Source organism: Macrotis lagotis, chromosome 4 (genome assembly GCF_037893015.1).
Source record: "Macrotis lagotis isolate mMagLag1 chromosome 4, bilby.v1.9.chrom.fasta, whole genome shotgun sequence".
NCBI classification, from domain to species: Eukaryota; Metazoa; Chordata; class Mammalia; order Peramelemorphia; family Peramelidae; genus Macrotis; species Macrotis lagotis.
The window spans coordinates 222,805,972-222,824,691 of NC_133661.1; the positions used below are offsets into that span (position 1 = coordinate 222,805,972).

Here is an 18,720-nt window from a genome sequence, read left to right on the forward strand (position 1 = left end):
ATCCTGACTCTGCTACTAATTTACTATGGAACCATGAGAAAATCACTTCTCCATAGGTTGCAATTTCTTGATCTGTAAAATGGAGGCAGTAATACAGACATTGAACTAAAAAAATGCTCTCAGGAACAGATGTGCTACTGAATGAATAGATACTTTGAAAAATATACAGATGACTTCTGCTTCAGATGGATGCCTGAAAGTGATAGCTCCCACATATGAACTTCAACAAAAACCTGAAATTCACATCAGATCAAATAATGAATTAAAAAAAAGTTAAGAACTAAAGCTAGAGAAATAAGTAAACCAAAGAAATTACTGATGAACATAAAAAAATTAAGGATAACTCTATAACTATAAGCATAAAGGGAAAAAATAGATTTTCTTCAAGGACTTTATGAATACCCAAAAGAAATGAAGAGATAAAAAATTTAAATTAATGCTCTGGAGGAAAAAATAATTTAGAAGAGAAAGCAGTAAATCTTATTCAAATAACATGCTCATTAAAAATCCAAAATAAATCAAACCAAAATCTTTTCCATGAGTCAGCAAGCAATATTAGAACTAAATCAAAAGACTGAAAAAATAGGAGAAAAGTAAGATTTATGATAACAAAAACAACTGACCTGTAAAGTAGGTCAAGAAGAGATAATTAAAGAATCAATGGATTCCTGAAAAACCATGATTTTCTTTAAAAACCTGGACATTATATTTCAAGAAATCAAGGAAACTGCTCAGATCTATTAGAACCAGAGAGACATATGAATATAAAAATAATCCACTGCTTGTCTCCTGAAAAGAACCACAAAAGAAAAAATCCCATGAATTTCATAGTCAAAATTCAGACCTCCCACATCAAAGAAAATATAGTGCAGGCATCCAGAAAAAGCAGTTCAAGTTAAAAAGCATAATCAAGATAACATATGACCTGACTACTTCTACTATAAATTAGAGATCTTGGAATATAATATTCCCAAAGTCAAACAATAATTATACTACAAGGGGAAAAACATTGATCATTTCTAATGAACAAGACCAAAGGTGAGTAGGAATTTTGAAATATATACACAAAAGTCCAGGAAAATCTAAAAAAATAAATTTATTTGAGCAATTAGAAGGAGCTGTGTAATGATGTAGTGCTAAAAGTCTAATGGGGAACAAGAAACAAATGTTGCTTTAGCACTATAATGTCTTCCAAAGTGCATTGAGGAAGTTAAATTAAAAAAACAGATGTCCGGGGTGGGGATGGGGGTGGATTGGATCTGTTCTGAGGGTTGAAAGTAGGGAAAGAGCAATGAGAGTAAAAATAATACATTAGTATAGAATGGAGGATGAAGAGACTGGAACTTCCTATTTCCCATGATTATTAGGGTTTCTGAGAAAAAGAGTTATACAGACAGGGTGTGAGGAGGGGGCAGACCTAGAAAAAAATAGAAGTTCTGAAGAAACTTATGGGTGATGCAAAGAGAAAATTTCCTATTAGAGCTATCCAAAAGTGGAACAAAGGATTTGGGTTATATGTTACCTTTCACTGGGGTCTTAGAGCAAACACTAAATGACCATTTGTCAGATGTTAAATGATCAGATTGATTCTGTGTCTTTTAAAAATTGATCCTATTCGGGGCAGCTAGGTGGCACAGTGGATAAAGCACCGGCCCTGGAGTCAGTGGTACCTAGGTTCAAATCCAACCTCAGACACTTAATAATTACCTAGCTGTGTGGCCTTGAGCAAGCCACTTAACCCCATTTGCCTTGCAAAAACCTAAAAACAAATTGATCCTATTTATAGTTAATTGATTTTGTCCTGATACTACCTGAGTCATGTTTCTTTGCCCCTGAATTTGGTTCAAAAATTCAACTGGCCTGTAATGAGTTGAGCTTAGAAATCCAGTTCTCCTGCTAATCACTGTTATATTCTTGCTTTAGAGAAATCTGTTATCCTTGAGGGATGTGAGGGAACACAGGGTGTCTAGTCCAATATCCTTCAAGGATGACTACTTGTTATCCAAAGAAGTCTGGTCTATGATCTCTAGCCTTTGAGGTGGACTCAAACAATAAACATTTCTTGAACACAAGAGTGAAGGAAGGCATTGCTGCTAGTACTTCATCCCCAATTTCCAACCAATCATATTGTCCTTCATACTTTAGCTCTGTAACCAATCATATTGATGTCTCCTTTCATGATTTACAGGTCTTTTTACCAATCATAACTTGTTCTCCCATCACAAAATCTTGTTCTTTGTTCTACACTCCCGAAAACTATAAAAGAGAGACATCCCCTTCAATCAGGGTCTTTGATTTGCTGAGGAAACTGAGACCCTATTTAATGGTAAATTTATGCTTTACTAGTACATTGATCATCCTTGGAACTATGTGCCTCAGTTTACTGTAATAAATATATTATGGTGAGATCCTTTTTATATGGTTTGGAAGAAGTGACCAATGAGAATCCTTCCAACTGAAACTTTATAATTCTGTAAGGAATCCTGGGTTCAAATTCAGACTCTTCCATGCACTCTGTAAGCATTGACAAGTAATTTTTTGGCACTTCAATATCCTCAACTGCAAAAGCAGTCTTCGACTAACCTGAGAAGAGGCAGTTAGATGGTTCAGTGGATAAAGAACTGGGTCAGGAGTCAGGAAGACTTGAATTCAAATCTACCCTCAAATACTTACTAGCTGTATGACCCTGGGCAAATCACTTAACCCTGTTTGTCTTAGTTTTCTCATCTATAAAATGAGCTGGTGGTGATAGTAGTTGATTTCATTTGCAAAGAGAACCAAAATAACATTACCATGCTGGGGTCAAGATAAAGTATATCCAACTGTGGCTGATGAAATCAATATGAACACAGAAGAGTCTCCCACAAGTCAGGTACAAGTAGTTTATATTAATATTTGTAATGAAATTATCTCTAAATTTGTAAATCTCAAATTTCTGTTTTGATTCCTGTGCAAGTACTAACGAGACTATATATTGGGTTTAATTTAATTATTCACAATTAAAAAAAACAGGACTAATACATAATTAATCTGTAAACAGTAAATTCTCTTTCCTTTTCTAATGAGTGTGGCTTAGGTGAATAAATTAGTCTGGACACATTCATAACTTGTCAAGGAGATATCATAAGTTTTTAGGCAAAGGACCACATAAACGGAACCACAAAAACCAAGACAATACCCAGGCATACCCTCTACATATAGAACTTTACAGTTTAAAAAAAATAAAAACAAAGACAAAAACTTCTCGTCTCTATTTGAACCCAAAAGACTTGGTCTTGAATCTAGACTTCAGCATTCAATAACTTTGAGTTGATTCGTTTCTCAGCCTCAATTTCTCCATTTGCAAAATGGTTGTGGTAGGGAAAATATCAAATACATAGTGGATGAAAAAATGATTCTTCTCTCAGCCTCAAAAGGATGTGGTGGAGGAATATCAAACACATAGTGAATGAAAATAAAGTATTTCATAAGTGTTAGATACTATGCTAAAAACAGACTGCACCTCGGTTTGAAGTTGCCACCATTGGCTTTGACCATAAGGATATAGGTACTATTTCCAGAAAAGCCCTGACAAAATGAAGATATCCAAGTGTTAGAAGAGAACTGTCAGGATTCTATCTCCTTCCTCTCTCACCCCTCCACACCCCCCCCCCCAATTAGTACATGGGTGTAGATAAGCTCATCAAAATGACTGGGTTATACTGAAAAGCACAAATAGTGAACCGAAGGAGGAATGAAGGCTCAGTTCCCCTTGGTCAAAAGGACAACCAAGACTCCATGGAGGGAGAAGGATGGCAGACCCTCTATTCAGTCCCCATCTTATTTTAGTAATGATAATTCATAATTCTATTGACTATTAAAATATATAAAGTTCTATTCTCATAATGACTTTATGAGATAAAATATTATTATTCCCTCTTTTTCAGAGGAGTACACTGAGACCTGAAGTGGGGTGTCTTTTTCATAGCCTGGAATCAAACTTAAGTATTATGACTCCAGGACCTTTCCTATACAACATGCTATAGCACTTGATAAATATTAAACAATCAGTCTTCTCCAGATGGGGCTGATGAGGTATGATTAAACTGAGATGAGGCTGTATTGTATTGTATCTTAGAAGAGATCCTCAGATATTTCAGCTCCTTCTACTGGATTCTCTCTAAAACATAACTCATTAAGAATTTCTGTTCAGCTGACCCTTGGACTGACTCAGCCTGGGCAAGGCAAGAGGGATTCTTGTGAAACTCTCTATGCTGAGGTCAAAGCAGCTGACAAGTTGTGCAAAGGTCAGGTTTCTTGAGAAATCAGCATTGCTGTTCATACCATTCAGCTGTGCATGGGTGAGGCATGGCACAACAGGTCTAAGTTTGCAGTGGGGGGGGGGAGGAACTTCAATGAGACTCTCAGCAGACTTGGACAGGTAGCAGGTAGTGGTGAACAACCTCTCAACTCTACTAATTATTCTCCACTAAGATGGAGCAGCTTGGAAATCATTGAGGGTTCTGCCATGTTCCCAAAGCCAATCCCATCCCACTCTTCCTCCTCATTCAATTCTGTGGCAAGAATTAAGACCTACCACCCTTTAGGCTCCTATCACCATTACTACCCACTACCAGCCCTCTGATGTCTCAGAATACCCCTTCAATGTTAGTTCAAATGTTGGACCCTATAAAATGTAGATATTATCCAAAGATCTCATGGCAAGGTCTCAAGCCCTAGAGGCAGGGCAAAGGCAGGGCAGGAGAATGGACTCAGCAGCTTGATCATAGATCACAGGATGATGAATTTAAAGACCTATCATTTTGTAGATGATTTACCTGAGATCAAAAAAGGTTTTATAATTGGTCTGAGGTCACACAAGTAGTACAAACCCCTAATAGAGTCAGGATTTGAAACTCTGGGTTCAACTTGAGTATTGTCTCCTATATGTTGCCTTCTCCTTATGATATCACCTCTGCAAGCTAAGGCAGCACTATCTGAGATCACCTTCCATTCTATATCTTGTATGTACAGAATTATATACAGGTTGGTTCCTCCATTAGAATATGAAGGGAATGGGGTGGCTAAGTGGCACAGTGGATAGAATGCCAGCCCTGGAGTCAGGAGTACCTGAGTTCAAATCCGGCCTCAGATACTTAATAATTACCTAGCTGTGTGGCCTTGGGCAAGCCAATTAACCCCATTTGCCTCACAAAAACCTAAAAAAAAAAATATGAAGGGAGGGACCTTGTTTTTATCTTCCTTTGAATCCCCAGCACTTAGGGCAGTGAACAGTCAGTATTTCATAAATCCTTTTGGAAGATGATGATGACCATCCAGCTAAAAAGGAAGAACTAGCCTGAGAAATAAGTTTCTATGCCAGATTTGTAGGCCACCCCAAAGGACAGCTAGGTGGTTCAGTGAATAGAGCACTGGCCTTGAAGAGTTTGAATCCACCCTTAGACACTTGACTCTCACTAGTTGTGTGACCTTGGGCAAGTCACTTAACCCTGACAGCCTCACATCCAGGGCCATCTCCAGGCCTCCTGATTCATATCTGGCCACTGGATCCAGATAATTCTGGTGAAGAAAATGAGGTTGATGACTTAGCACAGCCCCTCCTCACTCAAATCCAATTTATGTGCTTGTCATGGCATCACCTTCATGATGTCATGGTCTTCTTCGTAGGTGGATGTCCCCCTATACTGGATCTAGATACTAGAATGTATTAGAATTGTTGGCAGTAATATTAGAAATCCCATATCTGAACCCAAGTCAATCAAAAACATGTTGACAAAGAAATCCCAAACAGTTGACGGTCGCTCAGATTTGTTTAGAGTTATGAAGGTCACACAGGACTGGGTCACTATCACTAGAAACCAAAGGGTAATCTTGAAGAGCCTGGATTGGTAATCAACATAGATTATGGAGCAAATTGCAGAAAGTGGATGGTGTCCCACACATCACTGTAGGCTCCCAAAATTTAGCACCTGACTAGCTAGGAATAGGTGACCTGGTTGCTAGAATTTTTATCAGAAGCTCAATGTTTCTTTTTTTAAAAAACATTTTATTTTGAGTTTTACAATTTTTCCCCTAATCTTACTTACCTCCACCCACCCCCAACGAAGGCAATTTGCCAGTCTTTACATTGTTTCCATGGTATACATTGATTCAAATTGAGTGTGATGAGAGAGAAATCATATCCTTAAAGAAGAAGAAACAGTGTAAGAGATAACAAGATTAGACAGTAAGATATCAGGGTTTTTTTCCCCTAAATTTAAGGTAATAGTCCTTGGTCTTTGTTCAAACTCCACAGTTCTTTCTCTGGATACAGATGGTATTCTTCATCACAGACAGCACCAAATTGTCCCTGATTGTTGCACTGATGGAATGTATGTACAGAATTATTTATATACAGGTTGGTTCCTCCATTAGAATATGAAGGGAGGGACCTTGTTTTTATCTTCCTTTGAATCTCCAGCACTTAGGGCAGTGAACATAGTTGGTACTTCATAAATCCTTTTGGAGGATGATGATGACCATCCGGCTAATCCATCAAGGTTGATCACACCCCTATGTTGCTGTTAGGGTGTACAGTGTTTTTCTGGTTCTGCCCATCTCGCTCAGTATCAGTTCATACAAATCCTTCCAGGCTTCCCTGAATTCTCATCCCTCCTGGTTTCTAATAGAACAATAGTGTTCCGTGACATATACCAGTTTGCTAAGCCATTCCCCAATTGAAAGACTTTTACTTAATTTCCAATTCTTTGCCACCACAAACAGGACTGCTATGAATGTTTTGGTACAACTGATGTTTTTACCCTTTTTCATCATCTCTTCAGGGTATAGACCCAATAGCAGCATTCAGAAGCGTAATGTTTCATTGACTGCAGAAAAAGGAATGATACAGGGAGGGGAGAAAGGGAGGAAATAAGCATTTATCTACTTAGTGCTTCACAAATATCTCATTTGATCCTCACCACAACCAATTGATGAACCTGAGGTTAAATGACCTGGCCAAGGTTACACAGCTGTTGAGAATCTGAGGCCAGAAGAAAACTTGTCTTCTTGACCCTAATTCCACATATTCCTTCTCACTACCCTCCCTCCATCCCTCATTCAATCACTTGCTAAGTCCTATCTTTTCTAACATCTGCCATTTATGCCCCGTTCTCTCCTCTTACACTGCTACCACCCAGTGTTGGTCCTCATCAGCTCAGGAATAGATTGCAATCATCTGATGGCTAGTTCCACTGCCTCAAGACCCTCCCCATTCCAATCCATTCTCTAATCAGTGACCTTCCTAAAGAGCCAGTCTGACCTTGTCACTCTCTCCTCCCTCCTCCAACCACACAATCAACAGTTTGCTATTGCATTCAAAGTCAAATATAAAAAGCTCTATTTGACATTAAAATTTTTCATAAACTGGTCCCTTGCTATCTTCACTCCCTCAATCTGTTGAGATCCAACAACACTGGTTTTGCTGCTCCTCATGCCTACATCTCCCACTTGCAGGTGTTTTGACTGGTTGTCCCCTATGCATCCTGGCTTTCCTAGGTCCCTTCCAGTCTCAAGGTCCATCTTTTGCAAGAAATACTTTTTCCTGCATTCCCTCTCAGGTTATCTCCAGCTCATCTTCTATATATCCTGTTTGTATTCATGAAATCTCCATTAAATGAGCTCATTCAGAATAGGACTTTTTTCTTTTTTTGCTATTTTTTGCCTTTCTTGGTGTCCTTTTGACTTAACCTGAGTCATAGTGGGCAGTTGTTCTTAATATTCATTTGACTTGACTTGATGCAGATTCTCATCAGCTCCCACTTGAACTATACTGCTCTAGCCCACTGAGTGGTCTCTTCCTCAGCTCTCCCACTCCAATCTATCCTCTGCTCATCTGCCAAAGAGTTTTAAAAATCATGCAATAATTTAATTTATACTCTTCAAAGGCACCATTTTACAACCCTGTTAAAATTGCCAGTGATTTTAAAGTGCAGGTCTAACTATGTCCTCTCTGTTCAATAAATTTTTTTAGGGTTTTTTTTTTCGCAAGGCAAATGGGGTTAAGTGGCTTGCTCAAGGCCACACAGCTAGGTGATTATTAAGCGTCTGAGGCCAGATTTGAGCTCAGGTACTCGTGATTTCAGGGCTGGTCCTCTATCCACTGCACCACCTAGTTGCCCCATTCAATAAATTTCAGTGGCTCTCTATTACCTCCAAAATCAACTGAAAACACTGTGGCACTGAGCCCTTTACTAACTTGCTTCTTACAACTTTCTCCCCTCCACATATATTAAATTAATCCATTTGTTGGTGCTTCCAACTGACACCCATTTTCTCCCTACTCCATGGCACTTCATGAAATGTCCTTTCTCATCCCCACCTGACTTCAAAACCACTCAAATTTCACCTTTTCCCATCCATCCCACTATTCCTACCTTCTAAGATTACTTCCCATCTATATTGTATGTACATAGGTACATGCATGTTACCTCCAACATTAAAATGAAAACTCCTCGAAGAAAGGAATTTTGTTTTTGCTTTTCTTAGTACTACTAGCACTTAGCAGACCCTGGCACAAAGTAATTTATTTAACAAATGTTTGCTTTCTGACTGTGTTTCCTTATACCCATGAAATTGCAAAGGGGGAAAAAACAGGAAACAAAAACAAAATTATTGGAAAGAATGTGGATGGATAAGGTACACTTAATGTAAAGTGGTCCAACCACCCAGTCATTTGAGTTTATAACTGATTGAGATAACTCCCAGTCATTTGAGTTTATAACTTTGATCCAGATACCTCTAGGCTTATACCTCCAGGGAGGGGAAGCCAACCTAAACCAAACCATTTCACTTTGAGATAGCTCTAAACTATAAGAAAAAAACTGTTGGGAGCAAAAAACAACCCATAAGCACAAAAATATTCATAACATTTTTCTGCTGTAGCAAAAAAACGAAGATAAATGAGTCACCATCAGCTGAACAAATTATGTATATTGACATAATGGAATATTCTTATGCTTTAAAAAAAATACGAAAGGCTTATGAAATGCATATCCAGTGATAACACCAGAAGACTGATGATGAATCATGTTTCCCATCTCTTAGCAAAGTAGAGATGAATTAGAGGTGTAGAATGAGACATTTTCACAGAATGTGAGCTTTTTTGTGAGAATATTTGTTGCAAATTAGGACTTTTAGTTTTTTGGTGGTGGGAGACTTCAGTGGGAAAAGAGTAAATATTAATATAAAAAAGGTCATTTTTTAAAAATATATTAGTAGTTAAGAAACACAAACAAGGCAATGATGGAATTACCAGGTTTGAAATAAAAAAACAAAAACAAAATTGCAAACCAAATTCTTATGTAGTGACTGTTTCACATGCCATTCTATTTTCTGTTCATCTTTTGTGTTGTGAAATGTTCAATGTTAATGTCTAGTTCATGATAAAATTTTAGGCAAAGGGTCATGAAGATACTGTAGTATGTTACTAGAATGGAAGGTAATGTAAGAGTAAAAGGTGATGATTCAAAAAAACCCATCTCATTCATTTCTAGTTACAAGCAGGATTGTTTCATTTTCTAGTGAGTTTTTTGCGTCTCACTGCCTAACAAACACACAGCAAGGAACTTCCTCAATTCTTGGTTGACTGTGTACATGTTAATTGATTCCAGACTAGCTGCTGATTTTTTGGACTCATTCCATAGTTAATCTGAAGTCATTTCCTGGAGTAGTTTGTATTTTCCCTGTCCTGACACCATCCAACACTAGCAGGGTGGGGTTGGGGTCATTTGCAGGATCATAGGAGTTAAGAGTTGAAAGGCAGAGTGGGTCTTGTTTGTAGAACAACATCTGTCTATTATTGGTCTTTTGTCTATCCTGTTTTGCAGCAACACTGGGGGACAAGCTTCAGAGAGCAATTTCCCACCAGGACGCCACTGGGCAGGCACAGGTAGTCCAGAACAACTCAAACAACTGTTCTACTGTGTCCAACTCTTCGTGACACCCTTTGGGGTTTTCTTGGCAAGGATACTGGAGTGGTTTTTGTCATTTCCCTTTACAACTCATTGTATAGATGAGGAAACTGAACATGATGAAGTGATTTGCCCAGGATCCCACAATTAGGAAGTGGTCTGAAGCCAGATTTGAACACAGGAAAATGAGTCTTCCTGACTTCAGGCCTGCTGAGCTGCCCTCTTAAACTAAAACAGTAAGCATAGTCAAAATCCAATTGGGTAAATTTAATAATGTATCTACTCTATGCGAAGTCCTGGGCACTGACAGCAAAAAATGAATCAAAGTTTCTGAACTCAAGAAGCTTCATACTTCTTGGAGGACACACTATGAGATAAGGGAAAGTGAGAAAGCTGCAAAGGAGATCCAAACAAAGGGACTCCTAGGAAGGAAAGATCTCTGCTGGCAAGGGAGAATTCATGATCTAATTGGAGCTTGAAGAAAGGATTTCATCCCAAAAAGGGAAAGATCTATTTACATCCAGGGCAAATACAAGCAGATAGCATCCCAGTCTAGCCTGACTAGAATAAAAGAGCACAGGAAAAGCTACATGATAGAAGAGATGGAAAGTAGAGCTAGAGGATTAAGGAGTGCTTGTTCACAATGGAAGGATAGTTCTACAGGGAAGAGTATAAAAAAATAACAAATCATAAAACTTTATTTTTAGGCACTGAACTTGTCATATACAAACTCTATGCATCTTCACAATAATCTTGGAGAAACATGATCGTAAGATAAGTTTTCAGAAAATAACTTTCTAGTCCATGTTTGCAATTTCCCTAAGTACAAGTCTTCTTACAGTTCTGTGAACTTCAGCAATAAAGTGAACACCCAGGTCAAGCATAGTGAGGTTACTCTAAAGGGAACCAAGTGAACTTGTTTTGGTTAAGTTACTAGTTTCCAAACTGGAAAATCTTACATGTTAAGATTTGGAAATATTTCAACCATACCATTTTCAGCAATAAGTCATATATCTGAGAGTGAGGGAAAGGAGGAAGAAAGTGAGCAACAGAAGCTTTGGGAAAGCTTCCTGGAGAAAAGCTCCACATATAGAGCTTCTGAAGATTTAGCAGCATTCACAAGAGGACAAAGATGTCATCCTTTTTCTTGCTACCAAGCTGTAGTTTCAGTCTTCAATCAGTATAAATTTCACATTTGTTCTTAGAAATCCCTGGAAAGCCTTAGTAGTAACTCAAGCACACTTTGTCCATGGCCAGCTTGATTCTGTAAGAGATAGGAATATAGATTACATAGACACATCAATTTTTCTTTTCCTTACATATTCTTATGATGAGATGGAAATGAAATATGGTGGCACAGAGTAGTTTTTAGAGATCATAAACTTAAGTAACCTATAGGAAAGAATTTCTGACCAATAGACTCAAGGCCTAATTTTGTCTATGTCATCAACTTGCTATGTGCCCAATGAGTCATTTTAAACCTCTTTGAAAATCAGTTTTCTTCGTTACAAAAAATATCTGTTTTGCAATATAAATTTTATCCACTAACATATATAATCATCTCTCCACAACTTAAAAGATAATCTTCAAGAGTGCCATGGTCCTGTTGGTGTAGTGATGAATGGATCCAACCATTCTATAGAGCAATATGGAACTATGCCCAAAGAGCAATGATCCAACAATATCACTACCAGGTCCAAACTAAAAGGAACAGGACCTACAAGAACAAAAATAGTGGGGGGCAACTAGCTGGCACAGTGGAGAGAGCACTGGCTCTGAAGTCAATTCAAATCTGGCCTCAGACACTTGATGCTTACTAGCTATGGGACCCTGCAAAAGTCACTTTAACCCCAATGCCTTAAAAAACAAAAATTTACAGCAGCTCTTTTTGTGGTAACAAAGAATTGGAAATTAAATGGATGCCTATCAGTTGAGGAAATGACTGGTAAATGATTTTAATGGAATACTATTACGCTAAGAAATGACAAGCAAGATGCTGTTAGAAAAACCTGGAAAGACTCAAGTGAAATGATGCAAAGTGAAATGAGCAGAACCAGGAGAACACTGTAAAAGTAACAGCAATACTAAACTATGATGAATTGTGAATGACTTTGATAATACCAGCAATATGATGATCCAAGATAATTCTGAATGACTTATAATGAAAAATGCTATCCATCTCCAGAGAAAGAACTGATAAAGTCTGAATGGTGATTGAAGCATACTTTAAAAAATTTTTCTTTATAATTATTTTGGGGGTTTTTTTTGTCTGTTTTCTTTTGTAATGTGTATAATCTATACATAAGCTTGCCCTCTCAAGAAGAAGGAAGGAAAGGAGAAAATTTGGAACTCAAAAATGTAAAAGTGAATGTCAAAATTTTTGTTTAGATGTAATAGAGAATAAAAGAGTTCCAAAATAAGCCCCAAATATTCCAAAAATAAGTAAAATAAATTCATTCTGTTAAGAAACCTCTCTCAATTAAGACTAATTCTCAAGAGAATAGGAGTGAGTATACTCAGTCCTGGCAGCCTGAAATACTCACAGCAGAAGCTCCCTGAACTTAAGCTCTGCTGCCATAACCTTTTTGCACCCAGGAACACTTCTTTATTTATTTTTTTTTTTTTTAGGTTTTTGCAAGGCAAATGGGGTTAAGTGGCTTGCCCAAGGCCACACAGCTAGGTAATTATTAAGTGTCTGAGACCGGATTTGAACCCAGGTAACTTCTGACTCCAGGGCCGGTGCTTTATCCATTGTGCCACCTAGCTGCCCCAAATAGGATCAATTTTTAAAAGACACAGAATCAATCTGATCATTTAACATCTGACAAATGGTCATTTAGTGTTTGCTCTAAGACCCCACTGTGCCACCTAGCTGCCCACCCAGGAACACTTCTATGGGACAAACCAGTATCAGCATAAGGTTGCAGTGGATGATGTAAATATGATATTTAAAAAAAAATTTTTTTTTGAAATCTACTAGATAACTTTATTAACTCTCAGCTAGTTATCCTAGGAAAAGCAAAGATTTCTCTTGAGTAAGTCATTAAATTTTATCCCCTTATACTGTTAAAGAAATATTCTACAAACATTGCGGATTTACCTGTCAAGTGAATGAGCTCCTTCACAAAGATTGACGAACACATATAATTGTCGGAGAGCATACTCATACTGGAATAAAGATTTTTTTTTAAAAAACAAGTTTCAGAATTATTTTAAGCACAGAAAATTTCTTCAATATATTATAAATCAATCATTTCTCTATGTAACCAATTTTATCTAAAAGTGATATTGGCATCTCCCACCTTCTATTATGACCCAGGCAAAGGTATGAGATTGACTCAAAGTAGGAGTAAGAAAACAGTAATTATCCCACAATCCAATATGAAGGCATAAAAAGAATAGCATTTTTGATGGTTATGAATTCAATTTCTAAGCTCTTCCCAAAACTCCTTTCCTGTTCAATATGCTCTTTTCCTCAATATAAAAAACAAAATAAAAAGCCCTTTAGACAAACATTCTATATTTTCAATAGAATGAAACTTCCACTATGGAACTTATTTTACTGACTTGATTTGAACTTAAATACATTCTAATTAGCTCGTGGGACTCATTCATTCTATCTTAAATGTGACTTACCAAGGGGTTGTGCCAGTTAAAACAGTGGGTCCTATAATGAGTCACAGCTGCCTGGTAGCAGTCGTGGGCTGTGAGTGGCCATCTCTCAGAGAGCATTGTCTCAGTCTGTATACTGGATTCAGTCACTACTGATACAATTTGCTGCATAGTCTTCTGAATAATGGTTCTAACCTGAAAAGAAATGAACTGTCACTTGTAGGATATAGCATCACTTAGAAACCATTAGGGCAGATAAAATTTCTGCCATTTATTTTCTATAGTACCTAGTACATGTCAGGTGAAATGTATTAAATAGATGCTTCTAGAGCAGAATTTTTCTGACAAATGTAAATACAGAAATTTTTAATTATCAGCATAATAAAAATGTATAAATCCTAAATAAACTACATACAAACAGGTCTTGCTTTACACTCCATAAAGCAGTCCACTCTAAGATGATGCACTAACAGCATATATATACTACCAACTTCCTTTCACTAGATACAGAAATTATCAAATGATGTGCTCAAGGGAGAGAGAAATCTAAGAATCAGACAATGTTTGAATGGGAAACTTTGAAACTATCTAGCCCAATCACCTTATTTGAGTAAATGCAAACTAAGGTTCAAAGTCATATGGAAGCCAATACACTAAAGGTAAGACCTGAAGTCTCTCCCTTAATTCTCCTTTCTAATGTTCCTTTCTCTGTGCCACAATCTCTAACTTGTCTGAATTTCAGAGCAATCATTCTATAAAATAAATTCTCAGTTATCTAACATAAACAGTAAAATGGCATTTCTATAATTGCCATTTAAGGCAAAGGTCAATTTACCTATAAAAACTGATGATGAGAAGCTATTCTCACTTCTACACATAGTAAATCAGGTCACTTTTTCAAAATGAATACATTCAAACATACTTAATAGCAAAACCTTACAAAAAACTTAAAATTATTTTTAAATAAATAAGGTATTTCAGGCTCTTTCTCACTTTATATGCATTATTTTAAGATGCTGGTTTATGTGGCTTAATAAAAATATTGGCTAAAAATACAACATACTCCATGACCCAAGATTTATATAAATATATCTCTCAGGGTTCTTTTAGCAACAAAGTCAAATCCAAAAAGTTATTTTGTTAAATAATTATTTGTAGTTTCTTTTTTTTTGGGGGGGGGAGCCTGGACCATTGCTATCAGTTCTTAAGATTGGATTTCTTCCAAAGGAATTTAAATATGATTGGTTAAAGGCTCATCGAGCAACAGACAGTAGTGAGGGAAGCAAAATCTATGCAAACTTAATGAAAATCAACATTAAAGATGACTGTATTAAAGTGCCCCTACAACGTGGCCATACTGATCACACTGAAGAACTGCAGGGAAGTTTTGTGTTTCTTTTCTGTACCCACTCCTATCAAATGTTTAAGGATCAATCTACTTGGTAAAATTGAAATCAAACATCTCTCAGTAACCAAGTCTGATAATAAAGTACCAATACCTTGTTTCAACATACATGACACTACTCTCATGATGAGACTGAAGAATGATGTTTCAGGTTTCTAACACTGTCAGATAAGTTGAGAGGTATATTTGTTTGCATTTACCTATGTTCTGTCCAGAGTTATCATGTGCTTACCTGTAGATGTGTGTGCAATTGATCAACAATTTTCTTAGATTCATTTGCATCATTAGTAGCCATTAATTTCCTTTTCAGGATTGCAATGGGAACATCAGGGCTTAGAGTAAGGTCATAGTGTTTTACAGGTGGCAGAAAGATGGGAGAACTCTCTTGGTGTTTCATTCCCTGGAACTGCATCACTTTCATGTAAGAGATTGTCTGCACAACAAAAAAACTGAATTACTTTTCTTTGGAATAGCAGTTATGTCCCACAGCTAGCCTGAACCCAGTCTCTTTAGAAGTAACTTTCCAATTTAGCCTACATTTGGGGAACTAAGGTCACAGTCATCCTCAAAATGAGCAACCATTCTTCAAAAGGAGGTAACAAACAACAATTTAATTGCCTAAAAGTGTCAGTAATTTTAAGCTCAAAACATGGCAAACCATTTAAGTTCTCCCTGCCCAGCAGTTTGTTTCACACAATGAAAAAATTAAAAAAGAGGGGAGGGAAGCAGTTGTTCTTCATGTGAGGAGATGAAAAGAAAATTATTGACCTTGCTGCAAAGCCCAGTATGTACTTCGAAGTTCATTTCAAGAGAAAGACCTGCTCATCTAGTCACCACTTACTATCCAGTCCTCAATGAACCCTGTAAGAGCTTGCAAAACAGCTGCCCATGGTAGGGGAAGGATCTGTATCCAAGGTCAGGCTAAAGCTTGCTAGCTAAATTAATGACCTTAGCATGAAAACCTGGCCCACAGAGCTAAATATCCATGGTAATCATCAAACTATATAGTTTGGAATAAGCTGCATTCCACAGAATGGACACATTTTCATATGCTATTAATTTAACTTTAAAGGGGGAACTAGAGCCTAATTAAATAAACCCAACTCTCAAGTAAGGAATATTGAAAGGAAAAGGCAAAACAATGGATCCAGCAAGGAATGCCTTGGACGAACTTGTCTTTTTTTCTCATTCCCCCAAGAACATAGAGGGTCTCTACTAATTTTCATTAGACTTTTCATGGTGGACAAAGGTGAAATAATGAATAGGTTATATATGTATTTTCTATATTATCACTTTCTCCAAACTACTTTCCATGTGACAAGCTTAGGAAGTTGATAGTACAAGCATAATTTGAAGAACTAAGTCTCACAGAAGCTCAAGAGCTTACTTGGACACAACATCTAAAAGGATCACATCTCTACTGAAGAAAGAGTCTGGGGACTGGAATTCTATTCCTGGCCACTAGAACTGTGAGGCTTAGACATGTGCCACCTCGGTCAGTTTCCTTAGTGTGACCGGAGCAGGTGACTCAGGGACAGAGTCCCTATGGCGGAGTCCCCTCCAGTAAAGGGCTCTATTTGCCACTTCTAGACTTACACTCTAGCTGAGAGTTAAGACAGATAACTATAATTCACAATTATATGTGAATACCCATGAGAAAAGAAATCAGAAGGTGAGGACGTGGAAGGTCCATCCTGATTGGGGAGAACAACAAAAGATTTCTAAGAAAATTCTCAGGAAGGAATGGGTAAGAATTTCATAGAAGGGGGGCAATAAATGAGCAATGAGGAAAGTATCAATAAAAGATGAACAAAAAAGCTTATGGTGATCTAAAAAGGAATCTGGAAGCACCCTGCTATCAGGCTGACCCCAAAAAGATAAAAAGTGATTTAAAATTGCACTTATATGTGCAAAAATATTTAAAGAGTTTATTTGTTATCACAAAGAACTAGAAACTATGGTAAGGCTTGATCAACTAGGGACGGATAAAACAGATTATAATATGTGAACTGGCCCTATTAAAAAAAAATGGCAAAACGGAGAGTTTCAGAGAAAGCTAAAAAAGACTTGAACAAACTGATGAAAAAATAAAGTGAGTACAGCCACTAGAACAATTTATAAAACAACAAAAAAGAAAGCCTGACCAACTCAAATACAAAGATCAATCTTGAGTCACAGTTAATAATTAAGCATATTAGCCATTTTCCTGACAGAGAAGTGAAAGGGCTTTGGTTTTCTTTCTCTTCCTATTCTTTAACTCCATTTTTTCTCTGGAGGGTGAGAGAGCTAGAAGGTAAAAGAAGTCTAGAGATGGGTTTGCCAAAAAAAAAAAAATATTAATGATTGTCAATAACTACCTTGTTTCCAAACTGCATGACATGACTGGTATTGGTATGCTTTTTCACTAATTGAAATTGCTTATGCAGAGTCTCTTTAGTCAAATCTTCCTACAGCAAAAAGACAAAATTACATTTCTTAGCATTACATTTCTTAGCATATGAATCTAATTATAAATATTTAGATATACTACTTGACTCCAGGGAAGGAACCTACCACATCAGAATCTTCCATCCAGTTGACACTATACCAATCACCCAGGAAAGTACCTCTCTCATCATCATAGTAACAGGCATAGGAAGATTCCACAGAATTGGCAGCAGTAGTTGCAAAAACTATTTAAAAAATTAAACTTCTTTTATTCATAGCTCATCCTTTGCCACTGAAAACACTTGAAACAAACTTTACTTTCAACCCATCAAACAAAATATTCAAATCACAAATTCAAAAGAGGTTTCTGGTATCTAATTTTAACACCCACTTTCTATTCAGTAGCATATTTTTTCCATTTAATTTTTTCCCAGTTACATGCAAGGATAGTTTTCATCATTTATCCTTTCTGCAAATTTTTGAGTTCCACATATTTTTATTATCCATCTTTACTTCCCTCCTTCCCCAGGCAGCACTCTTATATAGGTTGTACATATATAAACATTTTTAACATATTTCCATATAAGTCATGTTTATGAAAAAGGAATTAGAACTAAGGAGGAAAAAATGATGAAAAAAAGAAAAAAAAAGAAATTTTAAAAAGTGAACATGGAACAGTAACATATTCTTTGATAGTCATTGAACCAATCTATATTTAAATATGGAACAAAGTTGTGAGAAAAGAATATTCTTAAATGAAGTGACATTTTTCAAAAGTATGGAAGATATATAAAAAGAGAATCTTAAGGTAATGCTAAAAAGACAGCCCTGTGTAATATTTTTAAGTGATTTCCAAAAAAAAATGTGATTTCCTAAACTTAAAAGAAATAAAACTTGAATTTTCAAAATAATGCTAAAATTCAAAAGGAAAAACTACTCTATGCCACATTGGGACAAAATTCATACTTCAATGAAGTCAAAAAGAATCAAGATTAGGGGCGGCTAGGTGGTGCAGTGGATAGAGTACCAGTCCCCGAGTTCAAATCGGGCCTCAGACACATAATAATTACTTAGCTGTGTGGCCTTGGGCAAGCCACTTAGCCCCATTGCCTTGCAAAAAAAAAAAAAAAAAGAAAAGAACCAAGATTCCAGAAATACATGGAGTTTCCATATATGCTATATGACCCAGACATCTTAAACCAGTAAGTCTCTATTTCCTCAACTATAAATTAGGAAAAACAGTTCACATTTATCTCAAAGTACTTATATGAGAAATGACAATTTTTTTTCAAATTAAAAGTTTCACTTAATAAAAATCTATTCTTT

General features: G+C 36.7%; 1 protein-coding gene across 2 annotated transcripts in view; it reads right to left on the reverse strand.

Annotated features, from left to right (window-relative positions):
* Nucleotides 1–10,620: 10,620 nt before the first annotated feature.
* The window catches only part of LGMN (legumain), a 29,512-nt gene continuing 21,412 nt past the window's right edge, over nucleotides 10,621–18,720 (reverse strand). For both annotated transcript variants that reach the window (XM_074235437.1, XM_074235436.1), the window contains exons 9-14: nucleotides 17,521–17,639; nucleotides 17,325–17,414; nucleotides 15,200–15,400; nucleotides 13,587–13,757; nucleotides 13,051–13,118; nucleotides 10,621–11,214 (exon numbers count right to left, since the gene is read on the reverse strand). In XM_074235437.1, coding sequence (XP_074091538.1) covers nucleotides 11,172–11,214; nucleotides 13,051–13,118; nucleotides 13,587–13,757; nucleotides 15,200–15,400; nucleotides 17,325–17,414; nucleotides 17,521–17,639 — 692 coding nt within the window. In that variant the 3' untranslated portion in view covers nucleotides 10,621–11,171. The remainder of the gene's footprint in view (nucleotides 11,215–13,050; nucleotides 13,119–13,586; nucleotides 13,758–15,199; nucleotides 15,401–17,324; nucleotides 17,415–17,520; nucleotides 17,640–18,720) is intronic.